This window comes from Glandiceps talaboti, chromosome 2, assembly GCF_964340395.1.
Source record: "Glandiceps talaboti chromosome 2, keGlaTala1.1, whole genome shotgun sequence".
NCBI classification, from domain to species: Eukaryota; Metazoa; Hemichordata; class Enteropneusta; family Spengelidae; genus Glandiceps; species Glandiceps talaboti.
In genome coordinates, this window is record NC_135550.1 from 25,076,720 (window position 1) to 25,096,155 (window position 19,436).

Sequence of the window (19,436 nt, forward strand, 5' to 3'; positions counted from 1 at the left end):
GCCTCTTGGTGGCGCTGTTTGTAAGCTTCTCTGTGACCAAAATAAAGGCAAGAATATTTGCCTTTTTCCCAACAGTTTCTGCCAGAAGTTGAGGTATTTTTGGCAAGTTCCAACAGTTTTGCAATGTACAATTTTAACAATGCATGTTTAAGGCCATGTGAAATTTCTTTATACATTATGTTGACTGTGAGTATCTGGAAAATGACACACTGCACTGATTCCCTACTAACAAAATAAAGCTGTGCTCACATTGGTAACTGATAAAACTGTGTACTTCACTGATGCCCTACTATTTAAGTAGAGCTGTGACCTAACTAGTAAATTGTCAGGTGTCTACTGTGATCATAACTTGTAAATAAATACAATATTTCAGGTCATAGAATAACATTTGTATACTGCTCTGTTTTGCCATAGAGGGCACAATTCATAGGAAAAGCACATATAAATTGATTACCCCTAAAACTGATAATTATTTCTTATGATTATTACTTATCACCATATACCTATGCCCAGATTAATCATTCTTGATCATGTTAAACATGAAATATGACTTCTGATATTAATGTCATGATGTTCATGTCAGACATCATCAAAAACCGACTTTCTGACTGGACAAGATACAGCAATTCCAAACATACACAAACAAAATGGCGGTCAATGTTCGATGTTGATGTTATCGCATATCACCACAAAACTCAGGTATCTTTCAAAACAGGGAAATATTTGACGATAACATCCATACCCAAATGATACTATTTACAATGGTACATTCAATTAAAAATTCATCACATTGTACAGGTACATTCATTTCACAACAGTATCTCCAATGTGACTGTAGGCTATCCACTATGTATATGCTACATTGTACCACACTAACATACTACAAAAGTTATGGTCGCAGTCGACCATCTAGGTTTATTAACACTTTAAAATATTTTCTGAAACTTTTAGAGAATCTAGACTACTACCAAAGTTGTATTTTGAAATAATTATGATTCTATAATTTTACTCCGAAATCTGATGAAAGCTGATGATCATTTAAACATTTCACCAAAGCAGGTTGATACGGTCAGCAGACTATGTGCACATGAATGTCACCTGACAATAGAGTCATGTATTTCACAAAACCCTATAGCCCTAGCAGTCTCTGCTCTTTTTGTTTTTCGTGTATTCTCTTTAATTCCTGGGCATAGGTATATGATAAATCAGTTATAACCCGATATCACCTCTTTGTTCATTGTATCACTATTCGTGTCATTTTGGCAATGTGACACTCATCTAACGACTCATGTCAAACAACGCTCACGGTGATACAGTAAATGAATGATATCGGGTAATAACCTCATAGTATTTTACTCTTATATATGATAAAAAACATCCCAATTTCTTTAATTTGGACAAACAAAATAAGTAAGGTGATATTTTCACACCAATCACTAAATTTGTTGAAATCAGCATAAAGGTGTACTGACTATCACTTCATCCTGATTGGGTTTTTTATCTTGATTGGTTGGTTGGTTGGTTGGTTGCAACAAACATCATTCTCATTGGTTGTTATCAAGGTAAACTTGATGAGCTATCATTTAAATCATCTTGATTGGATAAACAACGAACTTCCTGATTGGTAGTTATAAAAATGATCTTGATTGGCTGTCAAATATATCATCTTGGTATGATGTTATAAGGAACATCTTGATTGTATGTAACAACAATCATCCTGATTGGCTGCAACAACAATCATCCTGATTGGCTGTAACAACAATCATCCTGATTGGCTGTAACAACAATCATCCTGATTGGCTGCAACAACAATCATCCTGATTGGCTGTAACAATGACCATCCTGATTGGCAGTAACAATGATCATCTTAATTGGATTTTACAAAGATCGCCTTGGCTGGCTATAACAATGACCAAAAATTGTGTAATTTTTTGAGGAGACATGACTAAAAATAAATCTAAAATAGAATGTAATTCAATGAATGTTTTCAAAAAATAGCTTTCTGAACTAAAAATAGAAAGTTTAAAGACACTGACACTTCACAGGGGATATCATTAAAATTATGAAATTTCAGATTATGTCAAAACACAGGCATGGGTTTCCCAAACAAATAGTGTAGTTGTCATAGCAACTAGAATTCCTAAGAGAAATACTGAGACTAATTCAACCTATTGTTAAGTGTTCTTCTGTAGCCATTCATACGCATACTCAAAGACCAACAGCATGATAGCACCACCAGGACCAAGTCGCATAATCTTTGGCACAAGTCCTTTATACAGGGCAAAATACCTTGAAAAGAAACAAAGTTTGGATTGTCAAAAAACAAAAATATATTGATCGCTGAGTTTAATGACACAATAAATGAGAGGGGTAATACTTTTAGTTTTTTCTGGTCGTGAAACTTACCTTGATATTTTGGCTCTAGTGTAATAATGTTTCAAACATTGGCAATTCAGGAAAAAAATTTCAAAATGGTGAACCTTGTTTTTAAACCATGTCAAGTTTTTAGTTTTAACTGAACTATCATTTTGAGGGTCATACAAAAACAGAAGTATCATAAAATAGTCTTCAAATTTCTCTTTTCCAAAAATATAATTATTTTGTTAACCTCTAAATTTAAACTAACCTTTATTTGTTTGCAACCTTTCTTGAAAAAACAAAATTCCTTACCCTTCTTCCCTGTAAACTGTTGCCATGGTAGCAAAACATGTTTTATATTTGATTTGTCCTGGGACAGGTTGTGGGCCCTGGATACGACTCTTTGCAACATCAAATGGGATATTTACAATGGATGCCAGTGTTCCTGCTATAAGACCTATTGTAAATTTCCTGGCAAATTCTAATTTCGGATCCTGCAGAAAAATAAGAATGAATATACTGTCAAAAAAAAAAAAAATTTTGTGAGACTTTCTCTTCTTGCCCTGTGTGGCAAGACTGAAAACCACTGTGTATCCTAACACTTTTTGTCACCAAAATAAAATGAAGGAGACTAGCAATAAGGAAATTGTAATAGTATGCTACCTTTAGCCTACCTGTAGGACTAGTGCTACTACGATATTTGCTATCCTAACTGACATTTTGATTTTGAATTTCCCTGTCTGTTTCTAATCTACAATCATAGCTGTGTTCCACTGGTCTAGAAAACACGCCCCATAAAACACATAACATGTGCAAAGCATTAGCATATATTTGAATAGAATACAACATACGTAATGATCTGAGTGAAGTTGAAAGGTCACATTTCCATGACAACACTTAATTATGGATTCATCATGTGACCTGATGGCATGATTTAAATATGTCTTCTTACATATTTGACCAATCACGCTTTATACAGGAATGCCATTCGAGAACACAGATCGTAGACGAGAAAGGGACAGTGAAAATTAAAATCAAAATGTCAGTTAGGATAGCAAATAGCATTGTAGCACTAGTCCTTCAAGTCTACATGTAGTCTCGGTTATCTTGATAAAATGATTGTTTTAGATGTTTTTACTCTGACTATAAAATTTTATCTGAGCAGACTAGCAGCCATAATTCAGCTGATTAGATGAATCGATCAAGCATCTGGTAAAATTTGGTATAAATGTGATTTTCTTTTAACAAAATATTGTACTTTAAGTATAACAATGTTCTGCCAGGTTTTCACTGTATTTTGAACTCTATTGTAAAAAAAAAGGTAAAATTTTAGGACAAAATAAATTTCCACAAAGCTAAAATCAGTAAATAGTAGACAATTTGTAACTGCATTGAAAGATATAAATTTAAAAAAAAAAAAATAAGATTTCTAGAGACAGCACATACCTCTGCACTGGGTAGCCATCCTTTAACGTTATGATAGAAACTGAAATATAGACAATTGAATACTCCATGTCTTCCAAGCGTTGCTGTAATTCCTAAATAGAGTCCATTCAAGCCTATGCCTCTCTCTCGGACAATAAGTCTTGCTGTTGCATATGCACTTCTTTGCTGCAAGCAAAACATACAACTTATGAAAGCTTTCCATAAAAGAGTTTCAGGAAATTTACATGTAGGTACAATATATCATCTCCGGTTTTGTGACTATGTAATATTTTGCTGCTATCAAAATTAGTTTTCTTTCCGAACAAGATAAACAGGGGTACAAGCCCTAGGTTAACTTCTAAGCTGTTAGCAGCTGCTTGAATACAAGTAAATCTCATTCCAAATCCCAAATTGTCTCCAATGGCCAACTACAGTCTTGTAAATTATAGTAGATCTAAGATCTGCACTTTGAAAGGTTGTTGAAGAAGAAGAGGTTTACTAAACATTCGTGAAATGTTTACTCTTTTTATACATTGAGTAAAGTTTGAAAACTCACAACAAAAGTTAAACCAATCTTCTTGACAGAGGTTGCTGAGGTTAAAACTAGTTGGAGATATTTTGTTCCCATTTACCGCAGATTAAAGATTGAGATAATATGGACTTGTCCAGTCATTTTTTATTAAGAATTCTTCAATCTTATAACAAATGTAATATACAGTAATAGTTTTCCGATGGCTTGATGACTGACATTTTGTGAATTCAGGCTGCTTTAACTCACCTCTGAATATGACTGCCTTTCAGTCTGTAACTTCACCTTGACAACTTCAAAAGGATTGATAACAAGACCTTCCGTCAAACCTGCACAAAGTCCGGCTAATGTGAAAGTCTGATAAGGGTTTTCAAAAAATTAAATAACAATGTTAATGACAAATCCTCAAGATTTGCAAATGGTGAAATTTAGTCAATTATGCACACATGACTGACAATTATTTCACCATAAATTTGTAACTGCTCATTCTTTTTCTGTCCGTCTATCAATACATATAATATATATATATATATATATATATATATATATATATATATATATATATATATATATATATATATATATATATATATATATATATATATCCAATCATTTATGTCTCCCTTTCATATCTCTCCATCAGCATGTCTATTTCTGTTTGTAATTTTTTATCTTTGTTTCATTTTCTTTCATTTTTTCAATGTAAAGCTATAACTATCAGCTGAACCTCGGGCATTAATTAAAAAAAAAAAAAACGAAGTACAGTCAGTTTCTTAGAACTTCCAGTCTTTTAGTCTATCATATACAGTTTGCAATAAAACTTGGATGAAAACCAACAAAAATATAATATCATCAGATGCTGATTTCTGTAACCCCCTGACCCAGACCAAAGTTCAAGTGCTTTGGCATATTCCTCTCATAGGTGGCATTCTCTACAACACCAATGGTCACAGTGTATCACTTACTAGAGTGTTACCAATGGTCAGAGTGTATCACTCAGTAAAACACCACCACAGTCAGAATGTATCACTTAATAGAATGCCACCAAATTAGTGCAGGGGCATATGGGTTTTCGTGTGAAATGCATGTTAATTTTATGAAACATATATGGTTACGTTCATTATAGGACCACATATAAAAAAATACATGTTGACAATTTTTATCTTCAAAATTAGTCTTAGGGGGCTAAAAATAAAATGTGGCCCCAAGACCCTATTCTTAACCATTGGTTAGGCAATGAAAACCCATGAATCCATGTGATTATAGTCAACTTCCATTGATATGGTCTTAGCAACAGCCAACAATGCCAGTATATTTTGCAAAGATAACAACATTTTTGGTTAGTCAGGCCAAAAAAATATCAAAACATGTATGAAATATGCCTATCAACAAGACCATGTCCATAGCAACAGTCAGAATATTATGTATATTGTAAAGATAACAATAATTGGTAGGTATATGTGAGGGCAGCCTTAATTGTTTCTCATGACCCAAATGACCCTAAATGTCTTCAATTAGATGAAAAAAATTTAAATCGACGCCCTATATGGCAGGGTTAGGAAAACCATGAGTGAATGAAAATTATTTTTTATCGCTGAAATTTGGGCAAATTCAATAAAACAAACAGTTCTAATGTTCCTTCTGACTTTACTTGCCATTTCTAAGTCATTCAGAATGTTAAAATATGATTATGAATCGAAGTAATTTAGTACATACATTAATGATAACAAAGTGCATGTGTCATAAAGTTTGATAATACCGTATAGCTTGTAATTTTAATGAGTTATTTGCATAATTAGTGATTTTCAGTAATTACGCTAGATGATAGATCTTAAGAATGCACTCATCCTCTGGTGTTATATGGATGTGTGAGCTGATTAAAAATATGCACTTCTGATCTCAATAGATATAATACTTAATCGATAAAATAGAGAAAATATCATTGTATACTAGTACATGTATATATTTACATGTCATACCTCTCAGTATCGAAACAATAAACGGTTCATGCATATATTCGGAACAGGTAGCCGGTGGGGTCAGCTATGAAACGGTGATGCGAAGCCCAGGGTTAGTCGAATCTCCACTAAAACTATCTCGAGCTGTAAGCCATTAATACACGTACAATTACTGAAATTTAACTAGCAAATTACAGTCTACCATCTTTGAAACAAGTGAATATATCCATCGCCCTTTTGTAATAAAACTTGGCGAATCTCATAAGCTTAAGGTGAACAGATTACACTAACCTAGATTGTGTGGTGGTGTCTGTGGATGGTAGGCTGGTAGCCTGAATGAGAATGAATGGGTACTCTTAGGTAGGTTAGACGTGGTAACAAGGACAAAAATAGTTGACAAAACAACTACTTGAGTGGTAGACCTGATTATTTTTTTTTCAAAATTATTGTCTAGTATTAAATTGATTTTACTGGCACGAAAGAAGAGATTCAGTTGAGGTTAACTATACGAAAAGTCAAATTTACCCACCTTTACCCAACCTTTACCATACCTGTGACCCACCTAACTACCATCTCTGTCAAGGGATAGTACGAGACAAAGTGACACTTTTGACTGTTCACAGCCCCCAGGGGAGAGGTCACCGGGGGTGAATTAAGTCAAAGGTGTCACTTCGTCTCATACTCACCACATTTACACACCCTCTGCTAAAGATTTACCCCGGTAGAAAGACATGGTCAAATATGACTTTTCGTATAGTGATATTTAAAATGGTGGACTCTAGTGAAAGTTACAGCGGGTTAAAAATACACCAAACTCAACTTTTACAGAAGAGGATATGAACAATAAGTTCCAAAGCTACGTTTTATTTATTGATGTAGTAACTAATGGATATGCAATATCATGTCTGGTAGCGCAGAATTTTTCTTTCGACAAGGCGTGAAGGAACAGCAATCTAAAATTTTGCCTTTATTGAAGGCATTCAGTTTAAATCTGATATAAACATATTTTTGATCAATAGCATAGTATCAATTGAATCGTTACTATACAAAGTTATGTATTCGAGTGAATAGACCCAATTATTTTTATTCAAAACTACTGTCTAGTCTCTCACTCACGCCATTGCGTCGTATGCATTGTCTACGTTTCTACTAGTATAGCTATTTGGTTGGAGTTACATGTCAATTCAAGGGAACAATATGAATAGATGTGTTCTCCGCTGTTACATTTGATTACGTTATTTCATCGAAATTCTACAATAAAACAGGATAAAGGACAATGTAGCATAAAATAAAGATGATAAATTCAGTATCTGAAAAATATCTTTTCTAATATTTCAAAGGAACAACATGAATATATACATATTTAGTTTAGTTATTCAGCATGAAGGCACTCTTATATTCGATTACGCAACGAACTTCCTCTTGGTCAGTCATGAATAAAGGTTGAAAGTAACAGCAGAGACACATTCTAATGTACCACCCAACCCCAACCACCAACCCACCAGAAAATAGTATCTTAAATCAATTTTTATTGCATTGTTAGCCATCATTCCAAGTGTTTTATTACTCAAATAAAATCTGACATTCAAATCCTCAACATAAACAACATGGAATGTACCCTTCTACATCTTTTGGTAATTCTCATACACAAATAACCTTTATTGCTGGGAATAAGTAGTCACATGCCAACTTGATGACTAAGTCTATCTCATTTTGACACCATTGCAAAGTGGGAAATTAATGAGCACTCATGAAATGCCTTTAACAATGATTCATTTACTTTTTAACATGATATTTCTACAAAAATAGAGGGAGAACTGAATACAGAACAAATAACAAAAACGTTCTAAAGTAGCTGCCATATTGACTTTTTCCATTGCTCTAGAATGTATCTCAATTGGTCAAAAGTGGGGGTGAAACATTCTGAAGGTTTCTAAAATGTGTTTTACTGAGTGGTGTTTCTTTTCTATCTAATATTTGCAGGAGGTCCAATTTATGTAACTTGTATGCTAATATTGAGGTAAAATTTCAAATTTTGTGTAGACCTAAACTTGGACTCTATATCCTGTGTAGAATGTACCTGTCCAGCATTCAATACTACATGTGTAGATACATATTAAAACTATTTTTAATATATTTTTATATAATTTAAATATTTTTAATGTGTGTATGTACACTTGATAACAAGCGACTTCTGTCGTTTAGATTTCAAAATCAGTTCAAGAGATTTCGAAAAGGATCGTACACAAGCGGAGTTGCTAAACTACAAACTCCACGATCACATCTGTTGTAAGTATTCATTGCAGATTTGAATGTCGTGTACTAGTATATGTTTTGTTGTATTGTCATGTGTGTTGGCGATTTTTTGCCCAAAAGTCAAAATATAATCTATACACTGAAAGTTTATTTTTAGGACCAGACAGACTATTACGTTGCATTATATAAGCTTACACTCAAATGTTATGTTACAACATGACAGACTTTTACTTGCACAGACGAACCGATAAAAAATAAACCTGAAGCATCATACATAATATGCAAATGATATGCAAATAAATAAGCCAGAATTTATAATATTGTGATTAAAATGCAAAATTATACAACAGTCTACAAGTTTATCGTCTACAGGATGCCCATAAAGTACATTTATACAGATATAAAGCAATCGTACAGTTCACATATTTTAATTTGCCATCAATATACAGAAAAACCATGATTTTACATCATTTATGAAATTGCTGCAAAAATTACCCTTAATATTGAAATAAAAATTGCCAACATATATTTTTTAATTGCTCAGATGATGGGGAACACAATGATATATGTTGTCAAAAATTAAGATGAATTTCACACGAAACCCAAAAATCTGCCATATGCCATATGAGTGTGGTGATTTTGCAGTTCAGTAGTTCATTCTATTTTCAAGGTTCTACACAATAATTTGAAGAAAAAAAACATTCAAGTAAACAAAGGCTACCATTTTAAAATGATTTTCAATCAATCAATTTTGGTTGCAAAATAAATTCCTCGACATTCTGTAAGAAGAGTTTTAGATATGATGGCTAAACAATTTATCGAGGTTGAATAAAGTCAATAATAATAATAATTAATAATCTCAAGTTATACTTACCAAGACCGTTGGTGTCGGGGAACCAAATAAAAACATCTTTTTATACTGTTCAAAAGTGAAAAATTTAACAGCTCTCTTCGGTGTCTCTGCCATAAGTGGTGGAAGTATACCTTTGTAAAAGGATAACAATCTGTCCACAAAAAAGAAAATTTTACATTTTTTTAAAGGTAGTACAATATGAATATTTCACTTCTGTGATTGAATCAAACTGTATTTTTGTATATGAGTACATGTACATTTGATTCTTCCACTGGTTTTCTTAGTTTTCAAAGCGTTACTTTGAAGTTTTATACAATTTATTTTTCACATAACTGTTATTATTTAACATTCTGTCAACTATACATCCAATATCTTTTGATATAGGTTATTATGACAATCTCAAAGAATAGTAAACTCAGCAAAAGACTCAAACTGTAACGTTTTGCATAAAATGGTTCCACTCAATAACGCTAATTATCTTAGCTTTTGAACTGTTCTTTGTATATCAATATTTTCACATGACCAAACACTCAAAGAAAGGTTCAACCATAGAAATATGTATATCATATCAAAATTTCTCAAAACCCCATATATTCCTGGTTTACCATTACATGTAACAGTCAACTACAACAAATCTCTGAAATAAATTACACATAAGTGCATAATTTATAGTGTATGTAGTTCACAGTACAATTTGCAAGTTTTTGACTTTTCATTCATTGACGATCAATGACAAATTCACATTGTTGTGTCAAAATTCTTGATTAACAAATTCTATGATTGTCCTACTCATGAAACAGTAAAGGGCATGGTGTAAGGGTCATAGTGTAAGGGTCATAGTGTAGAAGACTTAGAAAATGAAGATATACTAGTATTTGACTTAATCACATTTATGTTATCAAAGCTCAAATAGCTGTAACTGAGACCTGCACTCTCTTCAATAATATCCCTAAATGCCACCCTGATTGTATAACTAGTAAAACCTCACAGTCACAAAACTTGAGAAAAGACTTACCTTGTTTTCACCAAGTCCAATGGATGCATAAGACTTACTTCTACCATCCCTATTTTCAGAAGTTTTTTTCTCTTTTCAACTACTATTTTTGTTGCAGTTTAAGCGAATAGTAAGATTACTAAGTGATATCACACTCTAACTGCATCCCAAAATCATTTAAAAATATAAAATCTTACCCCTCACTTCTGTAAATTCTTCTAAAACAATCAGCCAGTGATTTATACCTATGGGGATCATCTGCACCACGTTGAACTTGAAATCTATCCATAAATCAATATAGTAGACAGTAAAATTGCAGATATGTGTAGATGAAGAAAATACAAATATTCAATTGATACATGCACATTTAAAAATTTGATCCTTGACTAAACTTTTAATTGTATGAAATATTGTTAATTTAGCTAGGAAATTGTGTTTTCACATGTAACATTTCTGTTATAAGTTTTGTGACTATATGCCCTATATTATACCATACACATTGATGATACTAGAATTCAGAAACTACCATACATAAATCAGATACAAACACATAATACACAAGACTCAATTATGCACAAAATTTATAGTCTCCAGGAACCAACTTCAGACCAGACACTTGCAGCATTTTTTTCATATAGAAAACATTAATTAAAGTTTAGTCTTTGATGTTAACTATGGTTAATTCATATGCTAATGATTGAACAATATGATGTCAGTTGTCTTTGGACTGATCATGGAGGTATACCTTCATGGACTAAATGAAGAACATATTGCTAACAAGACAATAAAAGGTGGTAATATGGATAGAGAAATGGGTATCAGTATTCATTTGAGATGTATAATTTAAAAACAAATTTTTTATATTTTCCTTCTTGAAAAGATAATGTGAAATATGAAACAACACAATCTGTCAAGTTTGTAACTCAAAAACAAAAATAAAAAAAAACTAAAGCTGCATAAAATGTGTAGGCACAGAAAGTGATATACAAATAAATTGGTTAAACACAAGTAATCAGTGTGTCAACACAAATCTAGTCTGTACATGCAGCTACTGCTTGTCCATATATTGAAATGTCACTATACATAAACAGTTTGATTACTTGTGACTACCATGCAGTGATTAATTGCATTTACACAGTTTGACTGTACAAATCAATTCCTGATATACATATGATAAAATTGTTATGCATTTTTAAAAGTTATTCTTTTGTCTATTGCCTTTTGTTAGAAGTACGTCATTGAATATCTATATTCATTTTAGTTCTATTTCACTTTTTTTTCCATTTATGAACTGAATCTAAATAATAATTAGGATTAACATCTTGGTATAAAAATAGTTGTTTCGCAGATCTAGAGGAAAAGTTTGTCCAGATCAGAATCAAAGAGCGATTCCCATGTAATCCTTATTAAGATAACCCTAATGTGATGACCTGGGATTGAAACATGGCACTCTCTTCAATAATATCCCTAAATGCCACCCTGATTGTTTAACTAGTAAAACCTCACAAAACATGAGAAAAGACTTACCTTGTTTTCACCAAGTCCAGTGGATGCATAAGACTTACTTCTACCATCCCTATTAGATTAAGTGTAAAATAATAAAATATTTTTTGCAATCCTTTAGTTATAGAAGTAACATATTAAAATATTGACTCTGGGCTGATTTATTTAGATCACGACCCTTGATATACAACTTTTTAATAACTGACATATATTTGTGACCCCGTCTTGTAGTTACCAAGGTCTGAATAATTGCATTGTCATACCCTACCCCAGCTGCAATAATTGTAGCGTTTGGCTGCGGTTTTGAGGGTTTTTTCGTCCGTTTTGGCGACTTTTTACGGTCGTTTTTACCTAAACGTTAGGTGCGGGTTAAACACCAAAACTTAAAAAGTCGCCAAAACAGATGAAAAAACCCTCAAAATCGCAGCAAAACACTACAATTATTGCAGCTAATCCGACCCATAAAATTCAAAATGACAACAACTTTACGAATATTACGGATTTCAGATTTCTCACAACGAACACATGTACATCATGTATAGGACACAGTAATAACTTGCTTTTACCATAGATTTATTAGGGTCTCTCCTATATTACCTTCATGCTTTCTGAGACTATATGAACTACATTACGGGGGCTATACTCTGTTCATGATCATGCTCTGCCGATCCGTTTCACAGCTGTGTACGTACGTACCTGCGAGTCCGCCCGCAGCTAGCTGCTGGGCGGCTTGTTTTGCTTTGCTCTGTGTCATTCTGTCGCACGATATTCCGACGATCAAGGCATCACCAATGATGAGGATTACTTGTTATTTTTTCGTGAGTCTGATCGCAAGATCAGCCGGCCACGTGATTGATATAGGACGAGGACGTTCAGAGGTTATAGGTCATCAAATGTCCCTCATTTACATATCTTGTCACTTTACCTGCCATTCCTCTTTTTTTTTCAAAAAAGAACAACAAATCTCATTTGTTTTAGAATCAAGTCTTCTTACAGTGTTGTGCCTGATCACAACTGGTTTTATGACTCAGAACTGTAAACACCAGTCGAGTTCAGCGGGTATTACTTTACCCATAATGCAACATCTCCCCAAGCTAAACGTCGAAAATGGCGGAGCAACAGACGCCAAGAGAGCGTACCGACCACAAAAACAAACCAACTCCTCGGCGAAGCCCAAGAACAGACATGCTACCTCGGTCAGAACAAAGGCGAATTGAAAAAATTCATGCAAAAGTAGACGAAACCAAGGAAACTATCGATGGTCTCAGGAAACGATTGTACGAAAAGTAAGTTGTCGGGCGACCGTACAAATCTTATTGCATCCGATAGGATCAAACATTGCGACAAAGTATTCGTGGGTGCCCTTTAATTTCCTACTGTTTGCCTAATGCGCTTTTCATTCTTTTTTACCCGTGCAAACCTTTTTGATTTCCTTCTTATCAGGGAGAAAAGGGAAAGGTATGTCCTGTCCTTTATTCGTTATATGTTAATTTTATGCTGCAGGTTTTTTAGTTGGTAGCTGTCGGCATTCTGCATTCCACTTGTTGTGTTGCTGTACAGGTTAGTTAGTGTGTGGCCCGCAGTTTGTGCCAAACTCAGCTCTGTAGCACTATCCACTCTTTCTTCGTGTATCCTCTTTAAAAAAATGAAAGCACTGCTCTTCACGCTATATCGTTTATTTTGCTCTTTCCTAAACACAAGCTATATCTCCACTACACCGTTATGTACACAAAACACTGTGTTGGTTGTTGTTGTCATTTGCATGGCGCTATTTGATCGTTTTATTTGCAGCAATTCCAAAATCGTGAGTTTGGGCTTTTCGCAGGGTGTCATTTTGCCCCATACAGTTTTTACGCCCGCGATGTGAAATATTTAATGATAAAATATACACTGATGGCAGTGATGCATTTTGATATTGTCAGGGACTTGTACATACAACAGCTGTGACTAAGTATGTAATTTTTAACTATTTATAACATAATTTGCATATGTAGGGATAATTTGTCATGTTGTCTTTGAGGTGTAACTTTTTCAGTACATATGCTTACAATCATCATAGGGTATGACTCAATGCTCTACAGATACTAGGTATAAAAATTACAGCCTGTGTAGATACCTGTGTCTGGAGGCTTAGGAGTGCAATAAATTGTCAAATATCCACCCACACATTTCAGAATTAAGTTTTAGTATTTTGGATATCCCATTTGATAATATATATATATTATAAATAAAAGTTTTATTTTATTTTATTTTAAATTAAACTTGACCCTGATGAGTGTTATATAGTTATTGAAATATTTGTGCATAAAGTATGCATTTATTTAGCATATATTATAACAGGAAAAGTAGAAAGACATCATAAATATGCTTATTAATTATTAAAGGTATTAGAAAAATTAAGATATTGTATGATTTATAAGACAAGCATCTAATACCTAAATTTGTTCTACTTGTTGATAACATTACCAAATGTTTAATCGTAACAAAATTGTATAAAGCTGCTCTCAGTTTTGTGTTTAATAACATTCTAGTAACCTTTAAAAAAAGAAAGTTTGTAATTTCATAAGTTTTTAAGTTTTTGGTAATACATCATTTCAGGCAACTGTAAGAGTTCTCACCTGTAATTCAGACTTTCTAACCTAAACCCTAAACAACAGCTTTAACATTTTAGAGACAGTTTACTAACACAATCAAACAAGGCAAATTTATCATAAACAAAAGTAAGTGATAGATATCTACATTAATTTCCTTCTTAATGAGTTTCACATATGTATCATGCTGATATCAAGTGTTGTACTGACTAGCCAAAGTAAGATTTTAAGTACAGACTCTATCACATTGACATGACAGTCAGACACATATTGTTAGTTTTACTTTGTACTTTTCATGAAAAGAAGAACAAATGTATTTAACGTTTACATAAAAAGAAAGAGAATAATGTATACAGATTTATAGGTGTAGGGACACAGTACACTACACAAGTTATTAGTACAACAGTAGGGTACACACAGAGTAACATTGTTGGAAACCCAGTGCATCTTTGAACTCTCAAGGAGTATCCATTCCTGTCAACAAAAACTGTGTTACCTAGCAACCAAATGAAGAACACAGGCAAAAGCTTATTGGAATGTTGTTGTTACCTTTGAAAAGAAAAAAAAACACAAAAAGATTGACAGATCAAAGTAGCATATTAAATGTCTGATATATGATACTAGCCATTGTTCTTTCTATAGTACAATCTAGGGAGCATGTTAACTGTTAATTAGATCACTTTAGTATTATAAAGTTGGGAATAAAACTGATAACAATTGTCCATTGTTATTGTTTTGTATGTCATGTTTATTGTGTTGTTGACAGTCAGAATAGGTTAACATGTCTTTTAGTACTAGCTGGTAGCCAATTGTGTGCGTGAGGTGTATTGTTATCCCAGGATAACAAGCTCTGCAGTCACTAATAATAGTTGCTGTGAAACCTAACCATGGTGGAGTGGTGTTGCCAAGAACAGTTTGGAGTGTGTTTTGAAATTTGTATGTTGTGTTGTGTTGTGTTTTGCCTTTAACACATAGATTGAGTAAGTCCATGGGCAAGATTGTCTGTGGTGTTCCATACACTTCATTTTCATACACTGTGATTTGTAGTTTTCATTTCACAAGTATGCATTGATGTTTATTCACAAAAAAAGTAAATAATATGACTAACTGGTTTTGTCCTATCATTAACACAGAAATATTAAAGGAATACATGTATCAGCATTAGTAATATACCCCGTAATACACCCATGTATTTCATACGCAATCCCAAAAGCAGCATTTTTGCTTTGCAAAAATCGATTTATTTTCAGCCAATATATCACAGAAATCAACTTATGGTTAAATACAAACAAGATGAAGTAATATATTTGTCATGGCCAATATGTATCTGAGTTACCTAGGTGTTTTATTGAGGTTCCCAAAATAATTTAATATCTTAACTGACAACGTTACATATAAAAAATTCAATTTTAGTAGATTTGCATTTCTCTGTCACAAGGAAAGTAAGACCCTAGCAAAGTAAATTATATTCTTGAATCTACACATGTATGTTCATTTTGTACCTCTTACACTCACAGTTTGTGTATCTAAATAACTCCTTGATGTTTATCTTTATCCCCAAACAATTGTCATATACTCAAAGCAACGTGAAATTATGATTAGATGTACAATTTACCAGTAGTATTCCTGGGTATGAGAACCATTACTTGATGGGATTGTGTGAGATTAACCTATTACATGTAACTGATGTTTACGTACTACAGGGATAGAAAAGTACGCAGAGAAGTGGCACTGCGAAGAGCGGCTGAGAAACGACAACTTGACACCTCAGGTAAATTTGTTGATATGTACGCTGGCTCAGATCCGTCCGTGATGGAAGAATTAAAACATAGGCTTGCACCTGCAACTCGCCGTCATAAAATGAGGGGTAAGATTCGATACTGGATTACTAACTGCATGTTGCATGCAGTGTGTACTTATAACCACCTGTCTACCCCCTCAGTGTTCTCAGCTGTACTCAATTTTGACATATTCATTTCATCCCAAACCACCTCATGGCATGTTGTCACCCATCAATCATTTTGTGTAAAATTTCACACATATACAGTTTCTCATGATTCTGAGATTTTTCCATTGTTTTTGCAAATGACATGTAGTATCACCATTTGTTAAAGCATCAAAAACTTCCTGATTCTTGTTCATCATCCAGTATGTTATACATTTACAAAAAATATTAACAATACCACTGACAATTCTATACCTGTTGGCACCATCTTGTCATGCACAAAATAAAAATTCATAATCTTAGGTTTATTGTAATCATTGGAGTCACCTATGCCTGCAAATAATCATGACATATTATCACCCCATCCACCTGTCCACTTATTCTCACCCATACATTGCAATCCACAGAATGGGTATTTACACACATGGTGCAGAAGCTAGCCTCTGTTTTACTGTCTTCTTTCTGATATCCATTTATTGGGTATAAAGGTTTTCAGTGCATGTAAGTTTTTTTTCCAAGTTCAGTTTATCATCACCATTTACTTTACATATTTTATATTCCATGTCCTGTTATCTGTAATGTCTGACTCCGATTACTTTCTTGTATTCAAATATCTGATTATCCTGTGTACTTTCTCACATTTAAGAAACACAGTAGCTTGTACCCATAAGCAGTTTTTGTCAATAGAAATATAATTTTTCAAAAAAAAATGTCCAAAACAACCCTTCTAAAATGTTACGTATTTTACCACCCATCAGCATGTTGTCAATTCTACCCCCTACAGGGTCACATTGTTAATGTTTACAAATGTGTAATTACAGGTACAAACCTTGAACAGGTATATCATTGAAGGCTGTGTGCAATTCTCAATGAATTTCTCTTAAAAAAATACAAATTATCATGCAATGTGCATACACTGTTACAAGTGGAACAAAAATGTCAACAACAAAAATTTGTTGATGGATACAGCTACTGTGCGAATGATGAACTGGCTGACTGTTCATCACAATCTGTGCATGTTTTACATTAGAAGAAATCACATCAATGAAATGACATTCATTTTTCACTTCTACTTGATATGTTGAAATATTACTATTGATAAATTTACATCTGACAAGACTGTAGTTAAACTGATAATGCTGTATGCCCACTAGAAGTCAGTTTATGGCTTCATGGGTTGTAGTTTATATACGTATGTGTGTGTTAGAAATGAAATGACATGTGCCAGTAATTATGAAATTGATGAATAGATAAAATATGAAAAATAATGTCATTTTATCAATGTGGCATCATCTTTAAAAATGGTATAATAATCTTACTAATGAAAATTTCAACTCGCAGAGTCAAAAAATTTATCGGAAGTGAAACCCAAATTTTCATCATTAGGGGTGTACCGGTACTTACTACTATAGAAATATTTGGAATTCACTTCCAAGAAATGTTTGACTCTGTTGTGAATAGGAATTGTCATTAGTAATTATGAATCCAGAATCATGTTCTCTCAAATATTCCTTAAATTCTGATATATTTAATTAAAGTTTCACCTACCTTTTCAAGTGATATGGGTCGTAATGTAATTTTGAATGAGAAAAAATCAGTGATAAGTTTTTCTCTGTGATCATCATCATGAGAGCATGTGTAGTTATAATAATTCTTAATCTAATTATGATAAACCAATAGAGACAATTGTACAAAAGTTTGAATTTCACAAATGGGGAACAATTATCTATCAATGAGATTCACTTATAAATAAAATTAAACTTGGGGAAAAGGGTTAATATCAATTTAATATTGGATTGGATGTGAGCTCAAAGTAATATCACTAAGAAATAATAGGCAGACAAAATATGTAAAGATTGGTCATTACAAAATACAGCCATGTTTCAGTAAATATACACATTTTAATGTTCATGATGGTAAGCTTCTAATCTTAGAGTGCACTGAGTAAAATAAACTACATTATCCATAGTGTAAACTTATTACAATTTGCTTCAGTACAGCATTATCATCAAAATTAAAAGTCACTATAGCTTTTCCTACTCATGTAAAAATAAACAGAAATGTGATATATGGTATGTATTCAGCCATATGACATCAGACGACAATATCATGACACAGGGATATGGTTGTTATGGCAACATCAGTTGTATTCAGACCGATCACCAGCCATATGACATTCAGATGGCACTATCACGACAGAGGGATATGGTTGTTATAGCAACATATCAGTTGTATCAGAGATATCCGCATCATATCTATAGTTATATACTTTCAACAGATTTTTCTCAAGAATTGATTTATCATTATTCAACTGAACTGACAGTTTGTATTGAAACAATTAGTTGATACTTGTATTATTTGAAAATACTAAAACCCAAAATAACTATTGAAACCTGATCATAGTATACTAGTATATTAAAAACAGTAACTGAATCAGTTTAGAGTATTTATTTCACATTTAACTAAATTAGAAAGGTATAAGAACACTGAGGTAACAATATATAGATGTAATAATAACACATGAAATGTTGCTGGTATTGACCCTAAGTGTATGAATATATTAGTCTATTTATATATGAATAGTGAACATATGGCTAATGTGCAGGTCTATCCTGAGCCAATGCAATAGTGACCACTAGAGGGCAGCCTTTAACATACAGAAAGCATTGTTACACATCAACTGTCTAAATTGAAGAAAAAAAACAAGTCCAACAGTTTGGAGTAAAATGACACAAAGTTAAAGCTATTAGAATAAAAACATATTTGAATTAGATTTGTAAATGTTTGGAAGGAGAAAATGTAGAGCAGATTCATTTAAAATTAGTTATTATTGAGTGTCATCTCAAATTTAACATATGTACATGTAGTGATCATTGATGTTTGGTTTAATTCTTCAAATCAAATAGCTTGGAATGGAACATTCAGTGATAACAATATAGTTTTGTTAGTAGTGCGATGCTTGTATTTTTGTCCTGTGAAATGAAGTGTTATTTAAGTTGAGTTGAGTTCTGATAAAAAGTGTAC

General features: G+C 32.9%; 2 protein-coding genes across 2 annotated transcripts in view; one reads left to right on the forward strand and one right to left on the reverse strand.

Annotated features, from left to right (window-relative positions):
• Positions 1-2,174: 2,174 nt before the first annotated feature.
• Positions 2,175-12,642, reverse strand: LOC144453412 (mitochondrial 2-oxodicarboxylate carrier-like). Its single transcript, XM_078144699.1, has 8 exons — positions 12,573-12,642; positions 11,901-11,949; positions 10,571-10,654; positions 9,401-9,530; positions 4,562-4,669; positions 3,805-3,969; positions 2,671-2,852; positions 2,175-2,289 (listed from the first exon to the last, which is right to left on the reverse strand). Exons 1-8 carry the CDS (start codon positions 12,628-12,630, stop codon positions 2,175-2,177), a joined length of 891 nt encoding a protein of 296 aa, XP_078000825.1. The 5' UTR covers positions 12,631-12,642.
• Positions 12,643-12,983: 341 nt separating this feature from the next.
• LOC144445925 (uncharacterized) overlaps positions 12,984-19,436 on the forward strand; it is a 40,477-nt gene continuing 34,024 nt past the window's right edge. The window contains exons 1-3 of the mRNA XM_078135571.1: positions 12,984-13,162; positions 13,320-13,334; positions 16,171-16,334. Of these exons, the coding sequence (XP_077991697.1) occupies positions 12,984-13,162; positions 13,320-13,334; positions 16,171-16,334 (358 nt within the window). The remainder of the gene's footprint in view (positions 13,163-13,319; positions 13,335-16,170; positions 16,335-19,436) is intronic.